At 49.3% G+C, this 20,308-nt stretch overlaps 4 protein-coding genes across 4 annotated transcripts; 2 read left to right on the top strand and 2 right to left on the bottom strand.

Annotated features, from left to right (window-relative positions):
• On the bottom strand, positions 1 to 1,621 carry F4817DRAFT_362339 (MFS general substrate transporter; the record flags this gene model as incomplete). Its single annotated transcript, XM_049306521.1, has 3 exons — positions 1 to 503; positions 554 to 1,347; positions 1,407 to 1,621. The coding sequence occupies 3 exons, from the start codon at positions 1,619 to 1,621 to the stop codon at positions 1 to 3; spliced, it is 1,512 nt and encodes a 503-aa protein (XP_049154049.1).
• Positions 1,622 to 2,544: 923 nt separating this feature from the next.
• F4817DRAFT_369530 (acetyl-CoA synthetase-like protein) lies at positions 2,545 to 15,183 on the top strand (the record flags this gene model as incomplete). The annotated part of the gene is made up of 2 exons (XM_049307362.1): positions 2,545 to 7,847; positions 7,900 to 15,183. Exons 1-2 carry the CDS (start codon positions 2,742 to 2,744, stop codon positions 15,181 to 15,183), a joined length of 12,390 nt encoding a protein of 4,129 aa, XP_049154048.1. The 5' UTR covers positions 2,545 to 2,741.
• A 734-nt stretch (positions 15,184 to 15,917) lies between these two features.
• F4817DRAFT_353205 (putative glutathione S-transferase) lies at positions 15,918 to 16,932 on the top strand. The gene has a single exon (XM_049305333.1). The coding sequence runs from the start codon at positions 16,081 to 16,083 to the stop codon at positions 16,768 to 16,770; it is 690 nt and encodes a 229-aa protein (XP_049154047.1). The 5' UTR covers positions 15,918 to 16,080; the 3' UTR covers positions 16,771 to 16,932.
• Positions 16,933 to 17,850: 918 nt separating this feature from the next.
• Positions 17,851 to 19,981, bottom strand: F4817DRAFT_353203 (MFS general substrate transporter). Its single transcript, XM_049305332.1, has one exon. It carries the CDS (start codon positions 19,766 to 19,768, stop codon positions 18,191 to 18,193), a length of 1,578 nt encoding a protein of 525 aa, XP_049154046.1. The 5' UTR covers positions 19,769 to 19,981; the 3' UTR covers positions 17,851 to 18,190.
• Positions 19,982 to 20,308: the final 327 nt, after the last annotated feature.

Raw genomic sequence — 20,308 nt, 5'->3', positions numbered from 1 at the left:
TCACCGTGCGACCGTCGCCGGGATCCCTACCCTCTGTGGTCTTACAATCGCCAAAAACATCACGGGCACAACGGCAATTAGTATAAACGCCAATAATGTGTTGGACCATCCATAGCCAAGCCTTTCGTATAAATATGGAGCGGCGACTGGCAAGAAGGCCCCGCCTATGTAACGCAGAGGAAGACAAGCCGCGACGGCCGAGGCCGAGCGGTCGCCGAAGATATCGACGAGGTAATTCATGATGGGTGTGACGCTACTCGATAAGGAAAACCCGTACAACACGGTGGCGAGGGCGGGAACGATCCAGTGGAATTGCTTCTCTAGAGACCACCCATAAATCAGGAGGCCAGCAGGGAAGGCCACCATGGCAGGAATGGTAGGAATTAGTCGGTTTTCGGGATGCGGCGTAGTATTCTCGTCTGGCTTCTTCATCGAAAAGCCACGTAGCAAGAAAAAGTCGAGGGTGAAGCGGCACATGACCATTCCGCTAATCGTGCCGATAGCTGTGAAGGTTGGATTACTGCTAGAGCCAGGATAAGGATTTTAGACTTACTTGTAGCAATGTAGATGAGACCGGATTCACTCTCGGAAAACCCGTAGACTTCCTGAAAGACGGTGGCGTTCGTAGAAGCTAGAAGGGAGAGATAACCGAATATGACCCCAACATACACCGCCATAAGCACTGCAATGCGGGAACTTCCTAAGATGATGAAGGGGCGTACCACGAGCAGGGCAAGCGTCTTGACTGTTGTCATGTTCCACCCCGTGAAGTACTTTGGTGGCGACTTGACTTTTTCCTTGCTAAGGCTAGCCTTCTTGAGTGCCTTTCGGCGTATTACCGGGACATACGATTCTCTCATAACAATGACCAGGACAGGCATCAGAGCCGCCGTGAGGATAGCCATAATCCAGAACGTCCAGCGCCAGTTGAGGTACTGCGTGATGTATCCCCCAGCAATTGGGCCGACGGCGCTGCCAAGGATAGGGATTAAACTTGTTATTGACATGGCGGATCCACGCTCGTGGATAGGGAAGAGATCCCCCGTGATGGAGGGGTTTAGGCCAATAGAGGCAATGGACGCGCCACCTAAAAACCTGAAGACAATGATCATGCTAAAGCTGTTGCTGAATCCTGCGATCATGGTAAAGATGAGAAACAGGACATTGAAGAAGTGACAGACAGGCACGCGCCCGAAACGCTCGGACAGTGGGCCAACATAGAAGGCGGAGACGACTTGGCCCAGGTTAGGAACGGTGATGTAGAAGATTGAAAGAAAGTTGTCGTAATTGTTGAATTCCTTCTCGATAGACGTGCTTGCAGGAGCGTTGATGACAAGAGACATGGAACTAAGCATTTGGCATTAGCACACCTTGCTATCACCATCACAAGGATACTTGGAACATACACCATCAAGGACATCAAGGACAGGACGATTATGATGAGCCACCTCCGCGTACGGGACCAGTTTTGGGGCAGTCTGGGGTCAGAATCTTCCAAATCTGCAGCGGCGGGGACTGCTTCTATCTGGGACCCATCCGTTACTACCTTCTCTCCCTTCGACGTGGACTCGGTCACAGGCTCACTTGACGCTACTACAGGACACGCAGTATTATTCAGCATAGGCGTTGGCGCGCTACTGATACTGGCTCTACTGACATCTTCGCTACTGATACTGCCGCCGATGGTACTGGACCGACCGGTACTGGGCTGCGTGGACACCATCGCGCCCTGGATCAAAATTGTACCGCTGCAAAAAGAACGCGGAAAGGCGGGTGGTAGAAATAGGAGGAGAAGAGACGGTGTAAGTGAAAGCAAAATTTATACAGACCCAAAGGATTACCTGATAAAATTAGCTATGAGCTACAAACTAAAGGAGGACACTAAAAACGGGAGCTTCCAAGGCCAAGCACAACTCTAGCTCGGTCTCGCGTTTATCTGAGATATCCTTGTGTTTTCTAGAATAGCCTCTCCTGCAACGTCTCGTACCGTGCCGCAGGAGCCCTGATCACCAACTAGCTACGTTGGGCTTGCGAACCCGCAATTTGTCAACGGCATTCCGTCTTACCTTGTCTCCCAGGGCACGGGCTAGGCTCACCTAGGTCCCAGATGGAGTCGACGCCATTCGGGATCCAAAATGCGTAGGAGAGCTCGAGCCTGATTGGAAGGAATCCTTGCCCGATCCTTAATAAACCCTGCGCGAGGCTGGTATGTACCTTTCCGATACCCCTGAGCTTGGGCTAAAGATACCCCGGGGTTGGATCTGTAATTCTTACTTGCCAAGCTGCCCCTGTTATGGCAAAAGTCAAGTTACCGATTATAGTACTTGGTTGTAAAGACTTATAAACGATATATAAATAATTAAATTAGTAAATAGGTAGTTAATTAATTAAAGATATTTAAAGGTTTAATTATAATATATTCACGAATTAATTCATTTTTCTTTTAGCATAGTTTATAAGGTACCTACCTAAGGTATAGTTAATTATATGTTTGGGTTGAAGAAAAAGAATACTTCGAACATTACGTAGTACCTAAAATGGCATGCCGCTATACTCGTTGAAGTCTTATGTCTCTTACCTGGGTAGCCAAGTACTCAGGCTATAGTATAGTGGGGAGATATTCCTATGGCGGGTCTCTGAAAGATATGGCAAACTTATAAAATCTCCCTTCTGTCGTAGACGTCTTTTGTTCGCCGTCATTATTGTAAAGAGCTTGGACGAAGGTATGGCTGTTCGTAACCATGATTGTCTCACAGAACAACGCCGTATTTGCTAGCCATAGCTCTCTTAAGAATGACATCAACGTGTCTGTAAGCTCGATATCGAGCCCCCCATCTCCGGACTACGCTTCGTTTTTGAAGTCCAACAGACATGAGAGGAAAATCATCTTCGATCTTCTCATCCCAGAACTCGGCTCTGGAATTTCAGCGGCCGTCAAAGCATTTACGGCTTGGACTATTCTCCTGTCGTCCCACGGATGCACGGCGGAACTTAGCATATTCGCCCCTGGATCAGGAGAATTCACCGGCCCCCTCAACATACCTTTCCAATGGAGCTCCCAAGCTGGGGACCTTACACGCCAAGTCAAGTCTAAACTTAAGGATGCTCTCCTAGGTGCGGTAGAGGCAACATCCTCAGATGATGCCAGTACATCGAGTGAAGAACGAGAGGGGGAATATACGTTTTTAATCTCTATCACTCGAGACCAACTTGGCTCCAGAGAAATCTTACTCGAGTGCTACATACACGATGACCAAATTTGTACGAGGGCAGTTACTCACGGTAGCCCCTCTGACAAGGCTTTATCCCTTCACCTCTTTAGGCGGCAATATGAGTACATTGTTCGCCAGATTTGCCTTCCCGATGGCGGTGAGAAGCCGCTTGTCGACTTGAAGGCCATCTCAGTCCAAGACCTTGATTACATCTGGTCTTGGAATGCTCGACCCCCGCGGGGAGTCGACGATGTATGTATACATGAAGCATTCATGGAGAGAGCACGACGGCATCCTGATCTGCTGGCTGTTTCAGCACACGATGGCGACTTGACATATCGTGAGCTAGATGATCTGTCGACTCGTCTGGCTCATGTTCTTATCCACCACGGACTCCAACCCCATAGCACTATCATTGTCTTCATCGAAAAGTCAAAATGGGTCCCTGTCGCCCAACTAGCAATTATGAAATCTGGATGCGTTTCTACCGTACTAGATGCGTCTCTCCCACTTCAACGGCAGCAGGCTATTGCCGAGCTAGTCCAACCCTCAGCTATCTTAACGTCGCCAACATGCGAAGATCAAGCCAAAGCTTTGGGTCTGGGTTGTGCCCAATTCGTTCTGGATCACACCTCAAGCAAGCACTGGCCCACCGCTCAACCCACATCCCTTCCAACAGTCAGCCCCTCGTCCTGGCTGTACATAGTTTTCACATCAGGAAGCACAGGCACTCCCAAAGGCGCTATTATTAGCCACGCGAACTATGCCAGCGCGGTTGCTACTCAGCAGAAAGGCCTAGATTTCAGAGAATTTGATCGAGTCTTCGACTTTGCCTCATATGCATTCGACGCTGCCTGGTGTAACTTTATACATTCTATCATGATCGGAGGCTGTCTCTGTATCCCTTCCGATGAAGAACGGAAAGGAGACCTTGCGGGAGCTCTTCGTAAATACCAAGTCAATTATGCTGTCCTCACTCCTTCAGTGGCTTGGTTCCCTGCTTCCGAGCTCCCTGCCAGTCTCCGTACTATCCATTTTGGAGGAGAACCACTTAAAGCGGCCCTTGTCAAGGAGTTGTCTACCAAGTCAACAGTCATCAACGCCTATGGTCCCGCCGAGTGCTCAACCGTCAGCACTGCAATTGTGGCGGATCCTAACGATGACAACGACCCAACAATTGGTACTGGTCTTGGCGTTTGTACATGGGTCACCAAATTAGATGGGAGTGACCTTGTGCCTATCGGAGAGATAGGAGAGTTGTGGGTTGAAGGTCCTATAATCGGCCAAGGATATCTGCGCAACCCTGAGGTGACAGCCCAGACGTTTGTCGAGAATCCAAAATGGCTTCTACGTGGTTGCCCTAGCCTCTCGGGCATCAAAGGCCACACTGGCCGCCGGGGACGTCTTTATCGGACGGGTGATCTTGTTCGTTACAGGCTGGATGGCAATTTGGAGTTCGTAGGCCGCAAGGACTCTCAAGTCAAGATTCGTGGCCAGCGTGTTGAACTTGGAGAGATTGAGTACAATCTTCAGCGCGCCTTAACGGACGAGGCCAGGGCCAAGAATGTGCAGATTATCGCCGAGGTCATTAAGCCGGATGGCAGCGATGTATCAACGCTTGTATCTTTTATTTTCATGGCGGTCAGTTCAGGAGTGTCGTCGGAGGATGCGAGGCCAATCCTTCACGAAGCTCTAGTGGGCATTGAAGACCGCCTATCCAAATTTGTACCACCTTATATGATACCCTCAGCCTTTTTTCCTGTTGAAGAAGTACCGATGACACCTACTGGGAAAGTGGACCGTCGACGCCTTCGCGAAAGCGGCGCGAAGCTATACTGGCAACAACTGAATGCCCAATCAGTGCCGGAAGAAGAAGAAGAAGAAGCGGTTTCTGAATTAGAGGCCAAGATCCGTCAAGTTTGGAGCGAGGTCTTGAATCTTCCTATCCGAAGTATTAGCTTGGACTCGGCGTTCACGCGTCTGGGCGGCGACTCTATTACCGCCATGCAGGTCGTCTCGCGTTCGCGCTCGCAAAATATTTCTATTAAAGTTGCAGATATCCTGAAATTCCAAACAGTCCGGCTTCTAGCCCAGTCTAGCAAGCCTGTTCAAGAGAAGGTGAATTTGGAGAGTACACAAACCGACGAGAGCAAATCTTGGTCCTTAACGCCTATTCAGCAAATATTCTTTGACAACAATCCTCAAGGCGTTAACCATTATACCCTTAGTTTTATCGTCAAATTGGTTAGACAGACCACTCATCAGGAATTACTTGAGGCGCTCCTAACTCTCACTACTCGTCATAGCATGCTCCGTGCCCGGTTCCGTAAGCACACCGAGGAGTCTACCTGGGAGCAATATATTGCACCAGCTGGACCTAACTCATTTCTCCTCAAAGAGCATGATTTCATAGACCGCTCGTCTACTGAGCTTGTGGTCCAAGAGCGACAAGCAGGTTTGGACCTCGTCAGTGGTCCCGTCTTTGCCGTGGACGTCTTTAATAGTCCTGATGGAGCGCAAACCCTTCTCATGAGCGCACACCACGTCGTGATGGACCTGGTATCCTGGCGTATTATTTGGCATGAGCTAAGCCAATACCTATCGGGTGCCACGCATCTACCACCGCTCGAGCTCTCCTTCCAAGCGTGGTGCAGACTGCAGCGGGAGGAGGGCGAGAAACTCTGTCCTGCAACTGTTCTGCCATTTGATATTACCCCAGCGAATTTCGATTACTGGGGCGTGAAGCCTGGCGAGGTGTTCTTTAGGGACGCTGAGTTGAACCTGTCTGTCGTTGACGCTGAAGCAACTGCTCTGCTTCTAGGCGCGAGTAATGATAGTTTCCGAACCGAGATTTTAGACATTCTCGTGGGAACCCTTATCTTCAGTTTTGCACAGACCTTCCCTGATCGACGTCCTCCCCCTGTATTCCTCGAAGGCCATGGTCGTGAGCCCGTAGCCGGGATGGATGACTTTGATTTGTCTGAAGTTGTCGGATGGTTTACTTCTATTCATCCTATTGAGCTTGGTGGTGGTCCGGAAAACTCCATTCTTGACATGATCAAGTTCGCCAAGGATGTCCGCAGTAGAGTGCCTGGTAAAGGCAGACCCTACTTTGCCTCTCGCTTCTATAGCGAAGCCGGAAGGAAAGCCTTTGAGTCTCACAAGCATGTTGAACTAATTTTCAACTATCGAGGTTCATTCCAGCAGCTCGAAGACGCCAAATCCATCATCAAGCTTGAAGACAGGGAGGACCGCAATGTGTTTATTCCTGGAGATGGCGCCGATTATCAGCGGCCTTCTCTTATTGACATAAATCTCGTCGTCCAGGAAGGTAAGTTACAGATCTTCACAAGCTCTCATAAACACATGCGAAACCATGAGTCGGTACTTCGCTGGGCGGACTTATACGCAAAGACCCTTACAAGTGTCGCGCATGAACTTGCCAACTTGCCAGTTCGCCACACTCTCGCCGACTTCCCACTCCTCGACATTTCGTATACTGGCCTAGAGGCGCTCACTGCACAACTGGAGAGTGAAGGAATTAAAGTGACCGATGTGCGGGATATCTATCCCTGCACTCCTATGCAGGAGGGTATCCTTATTAGCTCCAACATAGGCACTGCATCCTATCACAGCGTCAACATTTGGCAAGCGACCTCTACAGGATCAGCGGTCTCTGCCTCTCGTCTTAAGGAAGCATGGGAGAGGGTCTCGCGCGCACATCCTGTATTCTCTACCGTGTTCTCAACGAATCCTGATACTGGCCGCTATGTTCAAATTGTATTGAACCATTTCAATGAGGCCACAATCTCGCAGGCTACAGATTCTGAGACGGCCGTTGAGCATCTGACCAATATGGAAGGCTTCAAAACCTCTCCTTCTCAGCCGCATTGTTTCTTCACGATATGCACTGGCAAGGAGGGCGACATCGCGTGTCGGCTGGAAATGACACACGCCCTTATGGATGCCTTGTCTATACCGGTTATAATAGGGGATCTTGAGAACGCATACTCAGGACAGAGTCTATCGTTGCGCCCGCCCTTCCGGAACTATGTTGAACATATCCAAAGCACCTCAGCTCAGAATCGATTGTCTTACTGGAAGCAGTACCTAGCTGACGTCAAGAGCTGTAACTTACCGGGAGACAAGGCCTTGAATCGCTCAAAGACAGAGCGTAAAGGTAAGTATGAGTGGATAACTCTGCCAACTGCTGTTACAGCACCTATTTCCAGTATATGTCGCGAAAAGGGGCTGACTCGGTCCGCGTTTCTTCACCTTGCCTGGTCATTGGTGCTTTCGCATTTCACTGGTATGCGACAGGTATTATTTGGCTATATCTCGTCTGGTCGCGATACTCCAATTGATGGCATCGAGGATATTGTTGGTCCCTTGATCAACATGCTGATCGCGCGCGTCGATTTGGAGCAGTCTTTGCCTGATATAATAGCTGCCATCAACAAGTACAACATTGAGCATTTGGAGAACCAATATGTGTCGCTGGCAGAGATTCAACACGAGATCTCAGTAAAGCAGCTTTTCAATTCGAATATCACGGTTCGTGAAGCTCGTGGAGTCTCCTCTGCTGCTGATGGAAGCATTCAGCTCGAGGAAATCTCAGAGGAGGACCCGCATGAGGTAAGTTATCGATATCTTAACTTGCTAAATTTCTGTTTCTGACGATGCATAGTACGATTTGGTCTTGGCTGGTACCCTTGACAAGGGCGATACCGAAGTCAGCTTTCAATATCGAACTGACTTTATCAGCCCGACAAACGCCTGGGCAATCCAAGTCGCCTTAGAAAATGCTATCAACTTCCTCGGTTCCGTGACGGAGCAAGATACACCGGCTGCTGCATCGTACGCTAAGTTCAACGAGTCGTTTTATGATGCCTACTTCTACCATACGGTCGGTACGGACGAAGCATATGCTGTCGAACAGTGGAAAGCTCAGTTCCAGGGTCTTGAACCCGGCTGTCATTTCCCAGTGCTACCCCCGACGTCTCTCAAACCAGTTGCCAATGCCGCGGCTTCTCATGTAATTGAGAACTTGGAATGGAGAAACGCCTATGATGTGAGCGCGCAAATACTTGCATCATGGGCTCTTCTGCAAGCGTCTTATGGAAGTTCTACCGACGTATTAGTCGGTGCTAGCTCGCTAGGCGGCGAATTTGGAGCGACAAGTGGTAGAATCCCAGCGCCAATTCGGACGAAGGTTGATCTCAACCAGAGCGTCTCGTCTTACCTTGACTCAGTCCAATCAACTGTAGTAACTTGGTCAAAGCTGCCTCTACTTGCAATTCATAGGCTGCGTGAGCTAAGTGACGAATCGGCTCTTGCCGGCGACTTCCAGACCGTGTTGAGTTTCAGCAGAGCGTCAGCCCAAGACGAAGGGAAAGACTCGCATGCTGATTCTAACACGAGCCGGGCGCTGTTTATAGACTTCGCCGTTGTTGCCTCTGGTGTTAAACTAAATGCTAAATTTGACGAGCATGTTATCAGTACCGAACAAGTCACCAGGCTCCTTTCGCAGCTTGAGGCAGTGCTTCGTCAAATCAGTTCAACCGTCAAGTCCTCCTCGACTTTATCTGAGATTGATACCATTACTGCAAAAGATCTCGAAACTATCTTTGCTTGGAACGCGACGCCGTATAAAGAAGTCCAAGATCTCATCCACAATCTCATCGCAAGAACAGTCCAGACAATGCCAGACGCTCCCGCTATATCATCTTGGGATGGACAGCTCACATACCGCCAGCTTGACCGACTTTCAACTCGTTTGGCCCATCGATTGGTTCAGCTTGGCGTCGGCCCTGAAGTTATCGTGCCGTTTTACTTCGAAAAGTCTATGTGGGTGCCAGTTTGTGTAGTAGCCGTGATGAAGGCTGGAGGGGCTGGTGTGATGATTGACAGCACACAGCCTATCGAACGAGCTAGTAGCATCGTCAGTCAAGTAAATGCTACACTCGCTTTGACATCAGCCGACAACGTGGAGAGAGCTGCGAACTTTGAGAGAGTACGGCTCCTTGTCATCGATAAAGCTCATATGGACTCGTTACCAGATCCAGAGGCAGGTCAGTCTCTACCACAAGAAGTTCAGGCGTCGGACCTCCTCTACGTCTCCTTCACGTCAGGAAGTACGGGCAAGCCAAAGGGTGCTATGATTACACACTCCAATTTTGCAGCTTCTATCCGAAACCAACAGAAAGCTCTCGGATTTAGAGCTGGCCAGAGAGTCTACGATTTCGCCTCTTATGCTTTCGACGCTAGTTGGTCAAACGTGTTGCACTCACTTACATCCGGTAGTTGCTTATGTATCCCATCAGAACACCAGCGAAGTAACGCGCTTTTGGAGTCCATCAGGGATAGCAAAGCTACACTTTTAAACGCGACTCCCTCCGTTCTGCGCCATCTTGACCCTAAGCAGCTCCCTGACATTGAGCAGGTTTTGATGGGTGGAGAAGCCTGGGCCGAGGCAGATTTCCTTGATTGGATTGACAACACAAAACTGATCAACAGTTATGGTCCGGGTGAATGTACAATCAAATCCTGTCTTATTCGCGCATTCCGAGGTATGGTCCCCAACACTATCGGAGTTGGCATAGGTCTCCATACGTGGATCGTGAGAACGGATGGTTCAGAGAGGCTTGCTCCATTGGGCTCCGTCGGTGAGCTTTGGCTGGAGGGACCCCAGGTCGGACGTGGTTATATAGGAGATGAGACAAGAACTGCTGCCACGTTCTTGACGAGACCGAAGTGGACGGACGACAGCAATGCGCCTTGTCGTTTCTACCGCACTGGCGACCTGGTTCGTTATGGCGCTGACGGCGCTCTCGTATTCGTTAGTCGCATAGACTCACAGGTCAAGATTCGCGGCCAAAGGACAGAGCTTGGTGAAGTCGAGCATAGTCTGAAGAGAGCCCTTAATGCTGGTGATCTTAAGGCTCAAGTTATTGCTGACGTCTTCAAACCCCTCAACGGTGATAATCCTATTCTCGTTGCATTCTTGAAGGCCGAGGAACCAGACGCCAGGCACAAGCTTGCCGGGGTGGACGAGCGGCTCGCAGAAATGGTACCCCAATACATGATTCCGACCGCTTATATCGCCCTAGAGGAATTCCCCATGACTGCTACTGGCAAGATCCACCGTAGAGCTTTGCGTGCAACTTACGAGCAAAAGACGCTGGAGCAACTTGTCGCCCAAGACGTGTTCCGCGTAACTGCTCATCGGGCTCCGAGGACCCCATCTGAGAAGTTCTTACAGGGTCTCTGGGCGGATATTCTGAAGATTGATCCAGCCACAATTTCGGCTGACGACAGCTTTCTCCGCATTGGAGGAGATTCGCTTGGGGCTATGAGGCTTGTTAGCTCTGCCCGAAAGCGCAATGTTTCGCTCAGTGTGGCTGATATCTTCAGGAGGCCCAAGCTCAGCGCTTTGGCAGAGTTGATTGAATCGCAAAAGCCCACTTTGGAATCAACTGAGTTTGTCATTGAGCCTTTCTCACTCATTGATAGCAAAATCTCGGTGGAAGAGGCCAGAAATCAAGCAGCGCGACTCACAGGCCTTGAGGTCGCCGATATTGAAGATGTCTTCCCTAGCACACCTTTGCAAGCAGGATTGCTGGCTGAGACTGTCCGAAGACCAGGTGATAACATTCTAACTGAGACGTGGAATTTCAGAAAAGACGTCGATGTTAGTCGTTTCCGTGCCGCATGGGAAAATGTCGTTCGAGCACACCCTATTCTAAGAACTAGGATCATCGAGCTTCCTCATCAAGGCCTCGTCCAGGTCATTGTCCGACACGAAAGCAGCGGCATTGAAAACGGCGTACCAGCGCAGCAATTTGGACTTGGCACCCCCCTGGTCAACTATAAAATATCGGAGTCTTCTTTCTCATGGAGCATTCACCACTCTCTCTATGATGGATGGTCTGAGCCCCTCATCTTCGACTCTTTGGTCAGAAGTTACCGGTCAGAGCCAATTGAAGATGCTGCTCCTTTCCAGGCCTTTATAAAGTATGTCCAAGACTCCAACGGAGCCGGGGCGAAGGAATTCTGGGAAAATCAGTTCCAGAACTTTAACGCGCAGAATTTCCCCATCCTTCCTTCGAAGACCTACAAGCCAAGATGTGACCAGCGTCTGGAGATCGACATCAAGGACATCGTCTCCGATGATGACTACACGGCGGCCACGAAGATCAGGCTTGCCTGGGCCATCTTGTTATCGACAGTCACTAACTCTGCAGATGCTTCGTTTGGTGCAACAGTATCCGGTAGACAAGCGAATGTACCCGGAATGGAGAATATTAGCGGCCCAACAATCGCCACAGTACCGCTACGAGTGGCAATCGATCGCTCAAAGACCGTAGAAGAATTACTTCAACAAGTACAGTTACAGGCTGCAGATATGATGCCGTTTGAACAAACCGGACTTCAGCAAATACGACGTATCAGCGAAAACTGTGATCTCGCGTGTCAGTTCCAGTCACTCATGGTCATCCAGACCGGACGCAACCAGGATGCGGAAGATATTCTATTCGAATCTTCTTTCGTAGAACCCGAAGCTGAAGGCCTTGACCCTTTTAGAAACTATGCCATTCTCCTAGAGGTCCTACTTAAGCCGGAAAGCATTTTCCTTCGCGCTGACTACGACTCTAACGTGGTATCTCCATCCCAATTCCGTCGTCTTGCTGACCGATTTGAGAACATCTTGAGGCAAATCTCCTTGCCTGAAGTCCAGGACAAGCCTGTTTCTCTGATCGATACAAGTAGCTTGGAGGACCTGAAGCAGATCTGGAGCTGGAACGATACTTTCCTAGAGAGAGCCGAGAAAACGATCCACGGCATCTTTGGAGAAATCGCCGCGCAACAACCTGATGCCCCAGCCGTTTGCTCATGGGATGGTGATTTCACTTATGCTGAACTAGATGGCGTATCCACACGAATTGCCTACGAAATACTCCGGGCTGGTCTCCCACAATCCGGCCAACGCATCGTACCCTTGTTCTTTGAAAAGTCAAAATGGACATCCGCCTCCCAACTTGCCGTCATGAAAGCCAACGGCACTTGTGTTACGCTTGACGCTTCTCTTCCCGTTGCCCGTCTGCAGACTGTCATGGACCTTACTTCGCCTCAAGTCATCATAACTTCCGCTGAGCAGGAATCTCGAGCACGAGAAGTAGCCCCATCGACCGCACAGATCATAGTAGTGAGTGATACCCACGTCCCTGCATTTGAAGTCCCCGGAGATCCGTCTCTACCGAATGTAGACCCGGATACTTGGCTCTACGTGGTCTTCACATCCGGTTCGACAGGTGTTCCCAAGGGTGCGATCGTCAGTCACTCCAACTTCGCAAGCGCTATTAAATATGGTCAAGAGGCGCTCAGATATAGCCCCGAAACTCGCACATACGACTTCTCATCTTACGCCTTCGACGCCTCCTGGCTTAATGTGCTATACACCCTTTGCGGAGGTGGATGTCTCTGCGTCCCATCTAACTACGAAATCCAAAACGAGCCCAAGGAAGCAGTTGCTCGCAGGGGTGCAAACTCTGCGCTCATGATCCCCTCAGTTTCCCGATTTATGCACGGAGTAGACTTCAAAGTTATCAACTTCGGTGGTGAAAAACTGGGACGTGACGAGATTGACTATTGGAAAGATCATGCTATCCTCCTTCACTCGTACGGTCCATCTGAGTGCACGCCCATTGCGATCCATACCACACTCGATCCCGCACGTGAACGTATCGTTATTGGTAAGGCCCTCGCGACGCGAATTTGGATCGTCGAACCAGAGCGTGGCCACTCATTGGCAGCTGTGGGCGATATCGGCGAGCTTTGGATCGAAGGACCTACTGTCGGCCAAGGCTATCTTAACGAGCCGGAAAAAACGAAAGCATTATTCGTCGAAGATCCACAATGGCTCGTACAGGGATGCCCTGGATACCCCGGCCACCGTGGACGTCTGTACCGTACAGGTGATCTTGTTCGGTACGAAGAGGACGGTAGTGTCGAGTATATTGGACGAAAGGATGCCCAGATCAAAATTCGTGGACAGCGTGTCGAGCTTGAAGAGATAGAGCATCATGTCCACGATGCTATCGGAAAGGATATTGCATCTCAAGTCATTGTGGACATCATCAGGCCATCTGGTTCTACTGAAGCTGCTCTAATTGCCTTCATCAAGCTTTCCCGGGGAGGAATCGTTTCTGGCACACCGGAGGCGTATGTCTACGCGCAGGAGCTTGCTTCTTCTGCCAACCGTCTTCTATCTACCACAGTACCAGGTTACATGATTCCGAATGGTTATATGATCGTGGACAGCATTCCGAATACAGCATCAGGAAAGGTCGACCGTGGCAAACTGCGCGAAGCCGCTTTAGCCATGCGAAAGGAGGATCTCCTTCGCGTAGACAGCATTGGAAGACGTGCACCAGAAACCCCCAATGAAGTCAAGCTCCATGCTATTGTTGCTCGAGTGCTTTCTTGGAGCGGGGAATCTTTTGGCATGGACAACAACTTCATCCAGCTTGGTGGCGACTCTATCAGCGCCATGAGACTGGCTTCAATCGCCCGCGACGAAGGAATTCCCCTAACGGTCGCAGATATCCTTACCAAAGACCGGATCGCTGATCTTCTCCTAACGGATTCGGAGGCCGACCTTTTCAATGAAAGTGAACAATCGCTTTTTGGCTTGCTAGACGTGCCAGATCTTAGAGCTTTCATTGAGGAAGAAGTGATACCGCAAATTCTACCCGGCCGTGGAAAACTTATTGATGTTCTTCCAACAACAGACATGCAATCTGCCTACCTCAAAGATAACCTTGTTACACCCCGACGGTCTTGGTTCTACAGCTATATTGACTTTGACCAAATTGCAGATGAACAGCGCCTTATCCAGAGCATTGAAAAACTGGTTGAACACTGCGACATCTATCGAACAGCCTTTATTCGCTCTGGTGATTCCTTCTTCCAGGCCGTCTTTGACTCGTGGAAGCCTACCATCAACGTCATCAACGATGTGGATTCTGCCGAAATTGCTTTTGACAAGGTCATAGAAGAAGAGACCAACTCTCCCATCTCTCTAGGAGCTCCGTTGATACAATTTACGCTTATAAAAGAGCAGAACGGAAAATCCAAGCTTGCCTTTGGCAGGTCACACGCGGTTTATGACGGTATCAGCATAGGACAAACCTTGAAAGTTTTGGCCGGTATCTACAATGGCTCGACTCCGGAGATCAAAGACTTCAGACAATACGTGAACCACACTCAATCAAATAAGGCACGGAGCTACTCTTATTGGCGCAAGGCCCTTGAAAATTCTTCGATTACCACGCTACCTTACGGCTCGGCGTCGCCCGCACAGGATGGTCCGCCTATTGTGCTTAAACGCTCTATTCCTACACCTAGAACTCCCTCTGGAATTACACAAGCCTCTCTATTCACACTAGCCTGCGCCACTGTCCTCAGTCGCCTTACTGGGTCTCAGGACGTTATCTTCGGCCGCGTTGTCTCCGGACGCGCAGCCGTTCCTGCTTCCCTTCAGGATGTCGTTGGTCCTTGCCTGAACCGAATTCCCGTCCGTGTACAATTTACTCCAGGTCAGACCAAATCCGAACAACTTGCAGCCCTACAAAAGCAGTACGTTGAGAGCATTGCACACGAAACGACCGGTCTATTGGACATCGTCAAGCACTGCACAGACTGGCCGCAAGACACAAAAGATTTTGGTTGCTGGTCGCAGTACCAGAACATTGACGAGAACCCTGAACTAGATCTGCCCGGCGCGAAGGGCGGATTAGGAAGTCCAGAAATGTACCATATTCCGTTTGCGGCTAACTTCTTGGAGATCTTCGCGATCCCGAGCAGCGATGGTACGCTCACGGTGAGACTTATTGCAGGATCTGGATATGCGGAAGATGTAAGAAATGAGTTGATTGAAGGAGTTTGTTCGGAGTTGACGGATGTATTCTGAGGGTGAAATTCTTGATATTACGACTGGTTGAATGTTAGAACAGGCCAGATCCTGTGGAGGCCTCTGGAGTCTACAGATTTGTCGCCATTGCGTTAGCAAGGTGTAGTAGCACATGTATTATGGCAATTTGCAAATTGCTCTTAAATTCTTCTATGTTCAGATATTGATACAGTTAGAAACTGCCTCAGGAGGCTGTACTGGGACCTATTACCGTTGATGCCGCTTTAGCCAAATGCAGCTACACGCTCTAAAATAGGGGCTCAGGGGTTCCCTAGGTTCGTGACAAACGGGGTATGCTCTTTGGAGGAATCAGTACATAGACAAAACGGCCGGAATTAACTAACTCTTTAGACGAATCTCTACATGTATAGAAATATAGAATATTCGAATATGACTAGGTAGATACGGATTACTTTTCTATCATCTTCTACGCGGTGAAGTGTAGTTCCATGGCTGTCTCCGCCTTCGGTAGATGTGATGATATCCAGACTCTTCACCGTGATATATCACTTCCGTAGCTTTTCAAATCAAGATATCTCGCTCAGTCCCGCCGGCGTGCATATATAAAACCTGTAGAATATCACGCTATACATCGTAGGAGCCCTAGTCTCAGTAGGCATGCAGCTCGTCTCCGGTAGGAATCTCCTCTCCACATAGGATACATTATGCACGGCGTCTTCTGCCAGGGCCAAGGTCAAGGGGTATTCCCGATGACGGGATTCCTCCAGCGAATGGTAGAAGGTAACGTTACTAGTGCTGAGTGAGGTTATAGAATATATTGCGATCGAATTCCCGTAAGCATGACTTCCCATCTATCTCCAACAATAATCTTTCCATATAATCTTGACTCCCCCCTTTTTCGAAAACATCCCTACATTGTCATACTCCATCATAACAATGACTTTAAAAGTTCACCATCTCCAAGTCTCTCAATCTGAGAGGATAGTCTGGCTCGCTGAAGAGCTGGGCATTGACTACGAGCTGGTGATCCACAAGCGCGATCCGTTCCTCAGTCCTCAGTCTATCAAGGATATCAACCCCATCGGACAGGCTCCCGTGATCCAAGATGGATCTCTTACACTCGGAGAAAGCGGTGCCATTACTGAGTACATAATACAAAAATACGGCAATGGTAGACTGGCCTTAGGCCCTGACCACAAAGACTGGGCGCAGTATCTCTACTGGTTCCATTTCGCCAACGGGAACCTACACCCTCAGATGAGCCGTGTGATGGTGCTGAAGCACTGCCACGTAGACGAGAGCGAGCCTCACGCTCAGCGCCATTTTTCGCAACTGGCGAAGTTCCTCAAATTCTTTGACAGCCACGTCAAAGACAACGAGTGGCTAGCTGGCACTGAATTTACGGCCGCTGACATCATGAACGTCTTTCCCCTCACGACCATGAGAACTTTCTTCCCATACGACCTCTCGGAGTACCCTAATATTCTGAATTACCTCAAGCGCGCCACTGAGCGCGAAGGGTATAAGAGGGCCAGGGCGAAGGGCGATTCTGAGTTACCCCTCATGATCGACGGCAAGCCACCAGCACAGTTCTTCGATAAGCTCAAGGCAGAGGGCAAGATTTAGAGCGCTTGAACGCAGATCAAAGTCCAACCAGTTTAAGGGTCAATTTCATATGACTCGGAAAGGGACCTACAATCAATGGAAATTTCAAAGTCCATGGTCCCCGTCTAGTGAATCAGTCATTTTGTGACTAGGATCTGAAGAATATTACGTAGCAACGTCGAGCTTTCTTGGTTAACTAGCTGTCAAGTAAAAGACCATATAAAAATAAATTACGTTAAAAAAACCAACAGTTTTTAAAAACTACTTTCATTTCACATTTATCTTGCTAGAAAATATACCCGAATACCAAATGACTTGGAGACAAGCGTAAGCAAAACTCCAAACTATCAACGAAGAGAATATATCATAATCCCCTAGCACGGTTTTAATAGGTACCTAAAGAGCTATACCTAAGCGACATATATTATTCGTTTAAGCTAGCTACTCGATCATTTAAGTCAGCTAAGAATCATATCTTCACAGGTACCTAACTATCTAAACTTATGAGGACCCGCGATATCGCAAAATGCCCTACAGAAGGGTATGTTAGCTCCGTAGGGCTTTGACTATCACTAGAACCCTCCGTCGTCGTCGCACCAAAATCCATTATGTTAGTACCAAAGCAAGACATGTGACCAGTGCTCGTATAACCCCATACCATAATCGTAATATATATAGGACCATAGAAGACCGCCTTCAATCAAGCATAGATCCTGTTGGTAGCGAGGGTGGGTCAGTGGATTCAAAATTCCCTGGTACGAGTCAGTATGTACTTCGTAGGATGCATAGTAAGTAGATACAGATATCTACAGTGAGTGCCTAGTTAATATAACCGCCACCGCTAACGAAATGCCGTGTAGCAGAGTGGACCTCTGGGGAAGGGAGATATAAGGCCAGCCCTAGACTTCTGAGGCATGTAAGCACCTACCTAACCTATATGGTTAAAGTGATTCCCAACTAATATCCACAGTTCTAACCGTACACCACCTATCTCGGGAACCGTTACGGTCCCAGCCGCCGCATATGCTCGTCGTAAAAGTACGAGACAACATGTCACATTATTCAGGTAAAATATTGCGTGATACTACGGTAGTATTTTGTGCGGACCGTAAGCCTTATCTTGTCTTAATCCTTGATATGCATTAATTCCATGGGAGGCGGCGATATGAAAACTTAGATGATCTTCGCTAATTCAGCAGGCGAATAACGTGCTACAATCCAGTCATCCTCATTCAATGTCTACATATCTCAAGGTGGATTCACGGGCTGGTAGTGCGGCGTATGTCAGCAGATTGTTGTGGAAATGGCCCCGATTCGTTCCCCTGACCTTTAACCCTTGTACATAATGTTACCCCTCCGGGGGCGTAAGCTAGCAATAAATCACCCCTGAAAACATCAGGTACCTAGGCAGTTAGTCGAAGGAACCGGGAGCGGGTATGTATTACTCTTCGTCAAGATCAGTGACTCTCTCTGCCTGAATGAAGCTACTGGCTACTGCCGCACCCGCCATCAATAGCGCCATCGTCACAAACGGCAGACCCATCCAACTCCATCCTAGCTCTAGACCCGTCACCAACAACGCACTCAGCACTGGTCCTATCACGCTCCGGACCACGATACTCAGCATATGCGCTGCACTGTAGACTGCGCTTACCTGGCTGGGCCGCACCGCTCCACCTAGCAAACTCATCAGTAGCCCCGTAGAACAGCTGCCAACTGCCACAAACAGAAGGCCGAGGGCCTCGATAACCAAAGCCGGTGCAACACCTATAACCATCAAGCCCAATGCCGTTGCGGCAATAGACACGATGGCATATAGGCGGTCGCGCGCCCAAGCGGACCAGCCCCGTTTATCGGCGATTAGACGCGTGATCAATGGGAGGATCGTAAGAACGAATAAGCCTTGTGCACCTTGAAAAATTGATAGAAGTACGTTGCCACGAGCGTATGAGAGAGAGAATTTAGCATTGGTGTACTGCAATCCGATTAGAGTAAAAAGCTCTCGAGCTCCAGTCTGAGGTGAGAAGATCAGAAGGAGTAATAAAGCTTGTCGGTTCGATGCTAGCACACTAAGTAAAGGACTTAGTATGTTAGATGCTTCTCCAATGATAGAATTGGACACTTTCGTAGGTGTCGGTGATTCAGAACGCAGCGAGTCCGTGCTTTGTGGCGACGTAGAGTCAGATAGTAGCGCAGAGTGCTCAGTAGACCTCTTCCTTAAGTTCAGCGTTTCCGGAATAAATATCGTAAGCAGGAACGCTCCAGAAAAAAGCGTGCCCGCAGCTAGTAGCAAAACAACCCAAGTATGTCCTTTTTCCATCAGCGGACCACTGATGGCGGGCCCGAAGAAGCCCGAAATCACGTCGGCAGCGTGGAGATACAAGAAAATCTGGGCGCGTTCAGCATCATCGGCGGTGTCAGTAACCATGACATGCAAAATGGTGGAAATGACGGCATCTCCACCGCCGAGGAACAGAAAGGCGCCCGACAGTAAAGCCCAGCGGATAGAAGCAAACCGCCAGTAGCACACAGCGAGTACCCAAGAAAGCGCAGAAAAAACACCAGCACCGCTCATGATGAGCACACGCTTACGACCAATACGCTCCGCAAGCAGCCCATAAGGTACGGTGCACAGCAGCGACGGGAAGATGGGAACGAGTTGCTGAAAGCCGCGAACGAGGGCAAGTTCCTTCTGTATAGGCTGCGCCTTGCAAGGATTGAGCAAGGTACCATTAGAGGCTGGAGGTAATGAGTTTGTCTTATAGTAGTCATCGCAAATGACATTTTCGAAGACTTGAACCAGCGCGGCTGGCTGTAAATTATCTCCAAGCATCATGGTAAAGGCAAAAGCACACAAGAGGATGATGATGCGCTGCTTATGCCTTATGGGCACAGAGTGCGGTGGTTCTGAGGGAACAGACACGTCCCCAGCAACCTCGACGCCATTCCGAAGTAGGGGTGAAGACTCGTCTACATGGCGGGATTCATCGTGATCGTTGGTAATATCTGCGGAGGTCATTATGGCAGTTCATACAACCTCGCGGTCGACAAAACACCAAGCCCTTAGGGGAAAAGGAAACGAGCGGCGAGGATAAGCATTCACTAAAGCCCCTAACACACGATGAAGAGAGTGACGAGGTGAGGTTCAAAAAGCGGTAACAACAAGTGACATTTTTGACTTGGTGCTTTAGGTAAGTTACGATTACTTCCAATCCGAGTTGCTTTCCATTATTGATGTTAAAAGCACGGTCCAATGCCCTGAGTTTACGAAGGGTTATTGTGTCGATTTTTTTTTCTATGGGAGCTCGTCCGGATTAGGAAATGGAAATTGCCTATTTGGGATTTGAGAATTACCGGAGTAGGAAGGACCCTGGTCGATTCGGTAGATGTTGATTGGGTGCATCCTGAAGAGAGTGGGGTTTTGGTCGATTTTTGAGCGAATGATAAGTCACGGCCACAGCCACGGCCACAGCCAAGGCTAGCCACAGCTACGAGGCTCCTGGATGTGGCTTGTGCGGCCGAAGGCCGCCTATGGGATACCGGGTCGGCGGAGCGTTTC

This window comes from Daldinia loculata (assembly GCF_022478755.1).
Source record: "Daldinia loculata strain CBS 113971 unplaced genomic scaffold F4817scaffold_92, whole genome shotgun sequence".
NCBI classification, from domain to species: Eukaryota; Fungi; Ascomycota; class Sordariomycetes; order Xylariales; family Hypoxylaceae; genus Daldinia; species Daldinia loculata.
The sequence above is the reverse complement of the archived record's forward strand: the minus strand, read 5'-3'. Positions and strand labels throughout refer to the sequence as shown.

What these genes read in the sequence shown, in the direction of transcription:
- F4817DRAFT_353205 (XM_049305333.1), top strand. Translation starts at nt 16,081, where the DNA reads ATGACTTTAAAAGTTCACCATCTCCAAGTCTCTCAATCTGAGAGGATA.
- F4817DRAFT_353203 (XM_049305332.1), bottom strand. Translation starts at nt 19,768, where the DNA reads ATGACCTCCGCAGATATTACCAACGATCACGATGAATCCCGCCATGTA.